General features: G+C 41.2%; 1 protein-coding gene across 2 annotated transcripts in view; it reads left to right on the top strand.

The window, feature by feature from the left end:
* Positions 1 to 5,209: 5,209 nt before the first annotated feature.
* kiaa0895l overlaps positions 5,210 to 12,657 on the top strand; it is a 32,700-nt gene continuing 25,252 nt past the window's right edge. The window contains exons 1-5 of one of the 2 annotated variants that reach the window (XM_024803191.2): positions 5,210 to 5,465; positions 6,055 to 6,807; positions 6,897 to 7,040; positions 7,323 to 7,455; positions 9,810 to 10,115. In XM_024803191.2, the coding sequence (XP_024658959.2) occupies positions 6,100 to 6,807; positions 6,897 to 7,040; positions 7,323 to 7,455; positions 9,810 to 10,115 (1,291 nt within the window). In that variant the 5' untranslated portion in view covers positions 5,210 to 5,465; positions 6,055 to 6,099. Of the gene's footprint in view, positions 5,466 to 6,051; positions 6,808 to 6,896; positions 7,041 to 7,322; positions 7,456 to 9,809; positions 10,116 to 12,657 lie in introns of both variants that reach the window. The other variant, XM_024803190.2, reaches the window with a different exon arrangement.

Below are 12,657 nucleotides of genomic sequence, written 5' to 3'. Positions count from 1 at the left end.
AAGTTTCATTAAATAACTCTTAAATTGTTCATAACATTTGCAGCTTCATTAGCTATCCATTGTAGTATGAATCTTTTAATAGCAAAAATGTACAACAGTTTGGAATATTTCTTTGTTTTGTTTTGCATCTGGTGGAATTTGAAACACATTCTGAGTGAGTCATTTTTCTTACACAATTGTTTTTCTTTTTGTCCTGTAGGGTAAAAGAGAAACTGTTGATCTTGCCAGATGTGCAGCTGCATTTGCTATTGGTGTGCGGGAGCAATGCCACCTATCACAGGTACTGCTTCATCTGATATTATGGGGGTGTCATTGTTAACTTGTTAATAAGTCTGGTTCAATGTAAGGCTGCAACTAATGATTTTTTTTTCATAATCTGTCCACTATCTTTGCAATTAATTGATTGTTTTTCATCGCTGGTTTTATTCAGCTATTACTTTCACCTATATAAGTTATTAAGAACAAATGTACATTACGAAGAAGTTAAGCACAAGAGTTGTGCAGTTCACTGCAATGTATGTAACTCTGGGCACACTCAACAGTTTAAAATAGGCTTAACAGTGTAAAATGTGTTCACTTTTAGGCATAAAAGACAAATGAAGTAGAATTACATAAAAAAAAATAAATGAGGCAATCATTTGTTCACTTTTTCTGTTGTAACCTTTCATGCTCCTCCATCTTGCTCGGTGCAATGTGTTTGTGCCACGTGAGTCATGCATGTGGCATGTCATGCAAAACAATGCCAATTATTGGCTGATTTCTTCTTCTACTGCTCCACTGGTAAATTACAACATTCAGTGGCTCATTAATTTGAGCTAAAGAAATAGAGTTGCATTTTGCTTCTGTTATATTTTCTATTTACGCTTTCATGTCTCTGATGTGTTTTTTTTTCCCCCATCAGAGGAGTGTCAACAACATTGTCCTTGGTGTCCAACAGTATCAAACAGCTCTTCTGACGTCCTTGAGGGGAAAAATAAAGACCATCCTTGAAAGGCAACCTGACAGCAATGGACCTTTACAACAAGAAGTTCTTTCAACACTGGACAACTTTCAGGATCCCTTTCCCATATGTGCAGCTTCAAACCTACAGGACCGTGTAACACAGATGCATTTCAACCCTGTCACACCTGAGGAGATCATCATTTCCAATTATGCCTGTAGAGTTAAAAAGGGAGAATCGAGAGTTCTTGCAATCAAAAACAAGTCTTTCTACTACATTCCTTTGATTGAAAGTTTGAAACAGCTTTTATCCAATTCAAGACTATTTGACATGCTCAGTGCTGGACCTCAGAGTTGCCCCAACGCCAGTTTTTTGTATGACATTAATGATGGAATTATTTTCAAAACCCACCCACTGTTTTCAAAGAAGAACTCTGCTTTACAACTGATACTCTATTCTGATGAGATAGAAATGTGTAACCCCCTAGGGTCACGTGCGAGTGTAAATAAACTACTAATGTTTTATTACACCTTAGGCAACATAGACCCTAAGTTTAGATCAAAGTTGGCTTCCATCAGACTTCTCGCAATCGCAAAGTCTAGGGACATAGATGAGTGTGGGGTAGATATAATACTGCGGAGAATCAATGAGGACTTGAAGTTACTGTACGATGGTGTTATGATTAACACTGTCAATGGGGAATTTTATTTAAACGGAGCAGTTGTTGCTGTGTGTGGAGACACTCTTGCCCAGCATGAGCTTGCAGGATTTAAGGAAGGAGTTGGTTTTGCGTATAGCAAATGTCGTCATTGTGAGTGTACTTTTGATGAAATGCAAGAAAATTTCAATGAACATAGTTTCACCAGACGGACATTGGACGGACACATTAGGCAGTGCATTGAAATAGAAAGGGCAACTACCGAATTTTTGAAATCCTCGCTCAAAACGACTTTTGGCATAAATAGACAAAGCAAATTAGTTGATTTCCCAGGTTTTAATCTCATAGAGCAGATGCCACAGGATATTATGCATGTAATTCTTGAAGGAGTGGCACCAATGGAAATTAAGTGTGTGTTGAAATACCTTGTTTTATCTGGAAATTTGGATTTGGACTTGTTTAATTCTGCCATGCAGAACTTTCCTTTTTCATCAGTGGACATACGTGACAAGCCTTCACCAATTAGTATTGCTACTTTAGCTTCAAGTGACAACAGACTCAAACAATCCTCTGGACAAATGCTTATATTGATCAAGATTGTGCCATTCTTATTGTACAGTGTTGTAGAGAAAAATCCCTTTATCCAGTTTATTTTGGATTTAATTGAAATTGTTAAAATACTTTTTGCCCCAGTTGTGTCTTTACAAACTGTGTCCAAACTAAAAAAAATGATAGAAGATCATCTTAAACAATTCAGGCAACTATTCCCAGAAAAAAATGTAATACCAAAGCAACATTACATGCTGCATCTTCCCTCTCAAATTATTGCCCTGGGACCTGTAATACGTCATATGTGCATGAGATTCGAGTCTAAACACAGTTTTTTTAAACAATGGTCATCCAAATTAAACTTTAAGAATGTGTGCAAGTCTCTTGTAAACCACAATCAGCTGCTGGAGTGTTGCCAAAGTGAAGCAGGAACTGAGCATCCGATATTTGTAAATGAGAAAGAACTAGGTCCTGTATCAGAGGTTGCTAATATGGACCATTTGCAATCAAAGGTTGTAGAGTTTTTGGGGATTGAAGATGCTATACATCATGCCGTTAGAGTAAAGTGGCTTATTTTACATGGAAACAAATACATCTGTGACAGGTCTCTTATACTCATTTCAGCAAATGGTTTAAACCCTATCTTTGGACTTGTAAAAAACATTTTTATTGTTAATAGTGTACTTTATTGTTTTGAATACCAGGTGTATGAAACCTTGGGTTTCAACAAAGACTTTCTTGCCTATGAAATTGCAATTCCCAACCTTGCCCAAGCAACTGAACTGACTGATGTTGAAGACCTACTTGATTTTACGTCATATTACCCAGTCAATTTCAGAAACAGTGTCTATGTTATGACAAAATATAACCTTGAAGATGTCCTTTCTTTAAAAACCTGAAATAAATACCTTCCAATGAGTGACTTTCTTATTTCAAGGAAAAAGGTGAATGTTTCTTATTTTGAGATAATTTTTGTTTTACACTCTATCTAAAAGCTATTTTTGCTTGAAATAAATGTAAAATGGTTCATTTTTAGATATACAGACTAAATAAGGAAAAAAAGTAATATATACTTGAAACAAGTCTAATCATCTAACACATGAGACTGGAAACTAGCTTGTAATGTTCAAAACAAGATGGACAAGATAATCTGGCTAAAATTAAGACAATAAATCTTGTCAAGCTACAAGGAATTTGCAGTGTGCAGATTTTTTTTTTTTGCTACCCGAACAGTTGGTCGCACAGGTGCAACCAAATTTTTTTTTTTAGTCGCACCAATTTGGTCGCATTTGCGACCAAATTGGTCGCACTCTAGAGCCCTGCCGAGACTGTCCAAGCCGGGGCTCGAACCGGCAACCATACAATCGTATGAGTATGAGTCTGTGGTCTGGGAGAGAGTCTGTAACTCTCTGTCTGCAAAACACAGCATATAATGACCAATTTTGGGCAATTAATTATATAGTTACTTCTTCAAAAAAGTAACTCAGTTTGGCAAATAAAGTTTTTTGCAGCTATTTTTTTAAACGCAGCCAATACGTTTTTAAATAAACATTTCAAGCTATTTACAGAACAATCAGCTGTTCTGCATCAAATCTGATGCCACACAAATTATTTGTGCCACTCCAAAAAATATTTCTGTCCACTATGAGATAAAGGAGAACAACAGCCTGATACCTGCAGGCCTGACAACAGGAGATGTATCACTCCTGTAACACCTGTAACATTCAGAAATTGCCTCATTGTTTTGACACACACAACAAAACTATTGACTACACTACACACTGACTACACAAGATTTGCGCTAAACGTCTCAAATCTCTCACATCTCAAAACACCGCCGTCACTCCTAAAACTTCCCCCCGTTTCTTAACAACTAGATGCCACGTCACCATATCATTTTTTGATTTGTTGACATGGTACTTTTTTTGGACCAATAGGAAAGGTGGGGGGTGGGGTTTGTTTTTGCTCACAGGCTTTCGAGCCTTTTTTCTTATAAAACGCCGTTTTTACCGTTTCTTCCTGCAGTAAATATAAACAACGACAGTATTCAGGAAGAAAACCAAACATTGCAGATATTTTTATCACAACTCTGGTTTTACGTGGCCGATCAACACAATTTAAAACCTGGTATAAAGTCCACACTTTTTCCGTCAATTGTTACAAAACAGCTAAAAACCCATCTTTTTAAACTTGCGTTTGGTTGATTTTTATTTTTATGTTTTAGCTTCTGTGAAGCACTTTGTGATTTTTATCTTGAAAGGTGCTATATAAATCACATTTTACTTACTTACATACTTTAAAGTATTCTGATTAAGATTCTTCTCTGGAATAGGAGTGTGACAACTGATTTTTCCTCAAATCTATTATCAAGTTCTTGCTGTTTTTGCTTTTTTATAGGACGAGTATATATTTTCTCTGATTTTAATCTAATTAATTAGGTGCTTCCAAAAGTCTTCCTTTGTTTAAAAGGCTTTGGGATGGCCTGTTGGGCTGTGTTTAAATCCATTCAGTAGTGGCTGTAGCAGTAATTGATATAATCCTCCTGTTGTGTTAATTCCTCCAATATATTAGATATAGGAGATTATAGACAAACTCCAGTATTTACTTGTCAAAAGTTACATATAGTTTAGTTTTCTCTCAGTGCCTCGATGAATCTCCTCCTCAGAGTAACATCTTAGGATGCCTCTGATCCAATGTGGAGCAAACGTCCAAAACAAAAAGCTGCACCTCCACAGAGCCCCTGGAAGTCTTGGAAAGTGGCAGTTTTCCTTACATTATCTTTTCGAAGGACTTTACTATCTAATTTGTGAGGTCACAGTGCCTGTCACCATCTTTCATATACAGTCTATGGATAAGCAGCTTTGTTTTTGCTTGTTGTTGTATTTTCACTTATTCTTCGTTGTTATTGTTTTTAAACTGAATACCGTTATTATTTGTGTGAAGAGAGCTTTCGCTATGTAGCTCATGGCTAATGCTAATGGTGTTTAGTTGTCATAGTTGAGGTAGCTTGATAGCTAATTTGTCAGTGGATTCCATCAGGTTCCCGTCCCGTCCCTCTCCGCTTTGTACGTAATGACGCAGGAGAGCGTCATGGACGGCGTACACTGCGTGACGCGTCAAATCTTCCAACTCAACCGCCGCTTCCTGGCCGGCCCAGGCAGCCGCCTCAGGCCCCGCTCCTCACTGAACCGCTATCCGCTTATTATTGTTATCACACCGACTGAAGAGAGCTCCGCTCCGGCTGCGTGGAGCTGCCGCCGGGATGAGTGGACGGAAAGGCTAAAATTTGCACATCCTCCGCAGAAGTCTCGCCGCTTGGTTAGTGTTTGACTTCTTTTTATTTGTTTGGGTAGTTAAAGGCTTGCAGGGAACTGATTTTTTGTATTTGTCTTCCTCCAATAAGAAACGTTACTGTAAAACTCTAATGGCAGCTAACTCCACGGAGAAGCTCTAAACTGCTTATCACAAGTTTTATTGTCGCAGGAGCTGAGCGCTGCCGTTTTCTGTTTTTATTTTTTGTGTGTGCACGGATATCATCTGCTGCCACTCATTGGATCAACTCTCACAGCCCCATTTTCCTGTCCTTTCACACCCAGCAACATGAACACACAGTGGTACACTCACACATTTATCAGTCTCAATGAAGAAGCTGGAAACCTTCATTACATTTGTTTTAAAGGAGTTTAGATACATATGATGATGGGATTTTTGAGTGGTTGGTTTATTGGCTCTTAGTAATAAAATTGGGAATTTATGTTATTTCATTTCATATTTCCAAATATTATTTTTTTCCATATATATGGATTTATATGTCCGTATATAGGCTTTATTATATGCTTGTCTATAATAAGAATAATAAGTCTAATAAACTGAGTGGTGTGCATTAATCTTGCTATTGTTACAGCAGCGCGAGGCTGAGCGAGGTGCAGCCTGAGGAGCAGCTGCTGTGGTGATGGTGTTGGACTTGGGCGCAGTCTTCATGGATCGGGTCGAGGGTGAAAGAAGTGCTGGGGACCTGTTGAAAACAGACGCTCGAGAAGATCCACCCAAAGCTGTTAAAAGGTGCGGCGTCACAAAAAGGGAGACAGTGTCACACAACGGGCTCGCAGCCCCGACGAGCTGCAGCAGCCAGGTAGTACAGAGAAGATCATCAACATCATCGTCATCAAAATGTGGGACTGCATCCAGAACGCCACTCCGGAGGCCCCTCAGCCTGGAGGTGACATCCCAGCGCATGAGAGGGTCTCAGGAGCAGATGGTGGACCGGAGGATCCTACAGCCTCCTTGGCGCAGTGGTACGGCTGCCCCCTCCCCCCCGGCTCGTAGCCTGACCAGCCCCAGCCTGGGAGTGAGTGGCTGGATGCGCCGTAGTGAAAGCACCTGCTCCGTGAACTACTCCCTGGGGCTGCGGGGCAGTAAGGGGCAAATGCGACCGGCCACCTCCCTCCCTCATATTGCTAAAGGAGTGGGTGGTTCAACACTCCCTACAGCCACCAGGCCCTGCCTGCTCGTTGCCCTCAGACCTCTAAACTTGGAGCAGGAGAAGCAGGCTTTCTTCCAGTCTGACTACAAGTATGAGCCTCAGTTTGAGTATGCGCAGCCTGAGCCCAGGAGCGTGCTGGACAAGTACAGAGAAGGCTCGGGTCTCTTTCTTGAACAGGTGTGTCACATTCAACCAGTCTAACAGTCAGCTCTGAGCTCATGAGATCATGAGGATGATGATAATGATGATGATGTGTTTAACTGCAGGCAGTTGGGATCATGGAGTGTGTCCTGAGGAAGTTTGGCTCCTATGAGAACTTTGAGGAGGTGACTGGTGGCAGCGCTCTGCCTAAAAGTCAGGTGTGGGCTGCTGTGCGCAAATACCTGCAGAAAGAGGGCTGTGTGGGGGAGGTGAGTGCAGTAGCCAGATTTCAGTATATCTCTGCTATATTGTGTCCATTGGCTGAATGCTGAAAATGCTGAAAAAGCAAACAACCCCCCCCCCCCCCCCCCCCCCAGAAGTGTTTTTGGTGAGACAGTAATGTGACAGAACAGCTGCAGAAGTGACAAGCTAACAGTAAACCTACATCTACAGGATTACTTGAACCCTGTGACTGATTTAGCTGAATGACTTTCCACAAAGCAGCCGATGAGCAAAATCTGATGATTTTGTGTGCGTGTTTGTGTCTCCAGGTTGTTGTGCGTCTATCTGAAGAGCTGCTGTCTCAGGCTGTGATGGTGGTGGAAAGCTGTCGTCCTACTCTGACCATTAACCTATCTGGGGCTCGACAGCACTGGCTGGAGGGAATGCTGAGACATGAGATCGGTGAGCAGATAATAATACGTAAGCTTGGTAGAAGTCTTTCCACATGGTTTCTATTCCCCATAGCAGTTGTGACACAAAGAGGTAATTGATTATTATTATTGTTATTGTTAATATGGCTGACATCATTTATGGTTTATAACAGTGGTCCCCAAATCCCGAGCCATGGAACAGTACCGGGTCTCTGAGTAGTTTGGTACCGGTCCGCGAGAGTTGAGGCTCGGGTGTGAAATTTATGGTTTTCAAACTTTTCATGGTTTTTTTCGTTAACTCGGTTTCCCCGGGTCTTTCCCGTGTTGTAGCTGTGCGTCTTATTTTGAAAGAAATATTTATGCGTTACCATAGCGACCGGAGAGCATTAAGGGGCAGAGAGGAGGACGTTACTCTCAGTGTTGTTGTCAGGAGGACGCTGCTAATAAAGTTACACATTTACACAGTGAATTCATGTTTATTATTATATTTACAAACTACCACAAGTTTTTGTCTCAGTCGTATCATTTTATTTTGCTGTATTTATCCGCCACACCGGTCGGTGGCACAAAAAAGGTTGGGGACCGCTGGTTTATTATAAGCTCTAGTCAAATGATTTGATTGAGCTTGAGTTGCAGCTCCCAGAGCAGAAAAATGAAGACTGTTCTAATGTGTCAGAAACTGCCACCAGAGCCTAGCCACGAAAGTGAGTCGGTCCTTAAAGACTCCTGTGTTAAAATACCCAGCCTTACAGCAGAATTAAACATGTGTACACCAATCTATATTTTGGTGTTTATAACAAATTTTCAACTTCATGACAACAGCACGGGGCTGCGTTTTCATACCGTTAGCCTGGCGGTGTCAGAATGGTAGACAACAAACTGACAAATGGTGTCATGCTGGCTATACTTTAATAAATGTCTGTGGTTGAATCAGCAGTCAGTTGCTAAACTTCAAGTGGCCTTGAGGTTTCCATTGATGAAGAATGGACCCACTATCTGTGTACCCCATATACCACACCAAACCATCACTTTTGTTGTTCCAACAGTCTTGGAGGGATCCATCCAATGTGGGTTAGTGTCAGACCAATAGCGGTGATTTTGTTGGTTAACTTCACCATTCACATAAAACTTTTCCTCATCACTGAACAAAATATTCTGCGTGAACTGAGGGTCCTGTTCCAATTTTTGTTTTGCCCATTCTGCAAATTCTGTGCCCCAATCTGGGTCATCCTCATTGAGATGCTGCAGTAGCTGGAGTTCGTAAGGGTGTCATTTGTGAGTAGCTAATATCCTCCGATGTTCGACTAATGCCACTCTCCAGTGACATGCGGCGAGTGCTACGCTGTGGGCTCTTGCTGAATGAAGCTAGGACAGCCACTGATGTTTCTTCATTAGTGACAGTTTTCTTGTGTCCACATTTTGGCAAATCCAACACTGAACCAGTTTCACGAAACTTAGCAAGCGGTTTGCTAACTGTAGCATGGGAGATGGGTGGTCTCGTAGGGTGTCTTGCATTGAAATCTGCTACAATGACCCGGTTACTGCGTTCACCAGATATCAACACAATTTCGATCCGCTCCTCACGTGTTAACCTCTTCGACATGTCAATGGCTGTGAACAAAGAGAAACTTCTAAATAACTCATGAAAGGATAAAGTTACGTTGAAACCAAGCACACCATTGTTTTTCTTGTGACATTACCAATAAGTGTGATGTGTCACATGGCCCTCTTCCTATTGAAAAAACAAAAGTTGTATCCAAGATGGCCGACTTCTAAATGGCCACCATGGTCACCACCCATCTTGAGGAGTTTGCCCCCTCACATATACTAATGTGCCACAAACAGGACTTTAATATCACCAACCATTCCCATGTTATTACGGTGTATCCATATAAATGGCCCACCCTGTATATGTATACAAGTGTGCACATAGCACTGCAGCAGACTGCTGAGGATCTGATTGTTAATAAAGTTGTATGTTCTCTATGTCAAATAAAGTTTGAATTGATGGAGCCTGTGATATTGGGAGTTACAGTGTGCCTGCTCCAAACCCACCCATGTCTGTTCAGAGATTTCCTGCTGTTATGAGAATCTGTTCTTCTCACCGGTCTGCACCTTCGTGCTGATTCCTGAAAGAACCAGATTTTTCCCAGATTACAAATTAATCTGCGGGAGAGTTCAGTGTAATGCCCTCATCAGCCCTGGGCTAAAAAAATCACTGTTACTGCATGCCAGTTAGCATGCTGGTAGCATTTGGGTCAAACCACAGTGGTACATCTGACAGAGTGGTTTTTAGATATGTGTTTTATCAAACTACAGTGTGAAGCATGTGCAGACAGCATGGAGGGCCAGCAAAGTGACTGCAGCAGCTTTCCTTCCTCTCAGGCACACATTATCTGCGAGGTGTGAACAACAGCGTGCAGCCATGGGCCACCGCCGAAGGCAGGAAGCAGTTTGGACTTAAACCAGCTAATCCCACAGAGGAGGGCCTGGCCAGCCTGCACAGTGTGCTGCTACGGAAACAGCCCTACCTGTGGCGCGCGGCTCTGCTCTACTACACAGTGTACCACGCCACCAGCATGAGCTTCAGCCAGCTCTTCAGCCACATAGCACGGTTCGTCCAGGACCCGGACGTCCGCTGGGAGTACTGCCTGCGAGCCAAGAGGGGACAGACGGACACCTCGCAGCCCGGTGAGTGTGCACGCACAAACACACACAAAAAATATGTAAAATTAATAGACTTGGCATTTTCCTAGGCAAAACCTATAAGATTGAATGCAATGAAATGTAACAGTATCAGGTTAGGATTTCATGCAGTGATTAACTTTGACTATTTAGGATTTTTTTTCTTCTATAATGAGTCTCTCCTGAGGGGGGAAAAAGCCTAAAATAACCTGTAATATAATAATATGAACACCCAAACATAAAGCCTGTAATCCACAAAATGATCCCAGCGAAAAACTGTGAAAACGTGTTTTCATGATGTTTGTCATATTGAAATGTTTCAGATGATCAAACAAATTTAAATATTAGACAAAGATAACACAAATAAACACAAATTAAACATCAAGTAACTGTGGTGTATCGCATCTTTGGAAGCATTTACGAGTTCAGTTTCCCAGCCACACCCAGGCCTGATTATCGCCACACCTGTTCACAAACAAGCCCGGCTATAAAAGGTTATAAAGCCACGTCTAAAGCTGCCAGATAACATTCTGGTGATCCCCGAGACTTTTGGGAAAATACTCTGTGGACTGATGAGACAAAAGCATGAATTTTGCTGTTTGCCAAAAAATACTCGTAAATACTCTAGGACAGGGGTGTCAAACTCAAATACACAGTGGGCCAAAATTCAAAACTGGAACAAAGTCGCGGGCTAACGTTAATATTTATTAAAATATATTTATTCCTCCAGATATAAGAATGAATCTTTTCTTATGGACTCAAACACGTTTTGCTGAAAAACTGAATATGGAACAAGCAAAGCTTAATACTAAACAATATATATATATTAGCTGTATAATACCAGTAGGCCAGCTCTAATAGGAATTTGGTATGGCTTCGCGGGCCAAATGTAATTAGGCTGCGGGCCAAATTTGGCCCGCGGGCCAGAGTTTGACACCTATGCTCTAGGAATTACAAGTAAGCCTGCAGTCTGAGAGCAAAGAGCTCTAACGGGGTGGCACGGTTAGATACGGCCTGATTATTCAAGACCTTGTATGTGGGAAGCCAATACAGGAGAAATCTGCTCTCTTTCTAGTCCCTGTCAGGACTCTTGCTGCAGCATTTTGGATTAGCTGAAGGCTTTTCAGGGAGTTTTTAGGACTTCCTGATAGTATAAATGCACAAACTCGTTTTTTAACATCACTCTGAGACAGGAAGTTTCTAATTTTACATGTTACAAGAAAAATGTTTTTATTTCTTTCAGTGCCACTCCCTATATAGGTTTGGACTTTCCCCTTGATAATAAACACGTTCATTTAGAAACTACATTTAGTGTTTACTTGTGTTAGCATTGTCTAATATTTAAATTTGTCTGATTATCTGAAACATTTAAGTGTGACAAACATACAAAAAAAATAGGAAATCAGAAAGGGAGCGCACACTTTTTTACACCACTGTACACCACTTAACACAGCTAATTACTAGTGCTGTCAGCGTTAATCTCGCCAAAATGACATTAATGCCATGACTGCATTAATGCGGCAAATCTCCGTTAGCGAGTCGCCCCGTGCGTGGGGCTGTATGCTGTCAACGCGTTAGTGTGGTTAGCTTGTTAATGCGGTTATGGCGTTAAGATCTTTTTAACGAGTGTAACGCTGACAGCACTAGTGATTAGCTGTCAAGTGTCAGTGTAGCACTCAACTACACCATGCCTCTGTGGACTGTGGTGGTGGTTTTTTGGTTTCATTAATATCAGTTTAGGGTTCTTTTTCAGCAGAGATAAATGATAAAATGAGAATTATGAAAACCTCAACTTCAATGTTCAGATTGTTCACATTTAAATTTTGGAAATATGTGCAAATTGGCTAATATGCAGATATTATTAAAATCCTATTTCTGAAAACCTAATATCCCATAATAGTCCTAACTCTTTAGTCCTTGAAAGGCATCCATCCATTTGCTTCCGCTTGTCCTTTTTAGGGTCGTGGGGGGGCTGGAGCATATCCCAGCGGTCTTAGGGAGAGGCAGGGCACACCCTGGATAGGTCGCCAGTCTGTCACAGGGCTAACACACAGACACAGACAACCAATCACACTCACATTCACACCTATGGGCAATTAACCTATCCACACTAACTGCATGTCTTTGGACTGTGGGAGGAAACCAGAGCACCAGGGGAGAACCCACGCAAACACGCGGCGAACATGCAAACCTCACACAGAAAGATGCCGGCCTGATGGTGGATTTGAACCCAGGAGCTTCTTGCTGTGAGGCAATAGTGCTAACCACCAAGCCTACTTGGAATAACCCTTGAAGTAGAGCAGGGCGATATGACCAAAAATATTTATCACGATATACATTTGAAAATTTGCAATAACGATGTAACTGACGATATAATTGACACGAGACAAAATACTTTACAATTCCACAACTTTATTAGTGTGAAAGACCCCATCAATGTATTTTCACTTAAACAAGCAGCTGTTTTTTATGTGCATTAAAGTTATATAAAAATTTAACAGTGCAAATGCAAATTCCTTGCTGACAGTTTAACCAAAAGGCATTTCCA

Source organism: Maylandia zebra, linkage group LG1 (genome assembly GCF_041146795.1).
Source record: "Maylandia zebra isolate NMK-2024a linkage group LG1, Mzebra_GT3a, whole genome shotgun sequence".
NCBI classification, from domain to species: Eukaryota; Metazoa; Chordata; class Actinopteri; order Cichliformes; family Cichlidae; genus Maylandia; species Maylandia zebra.
Note: the sequence above shows the minus strand (reverse complement) of the source record. Positions and strands in the feature narration are given on the sequence as shown.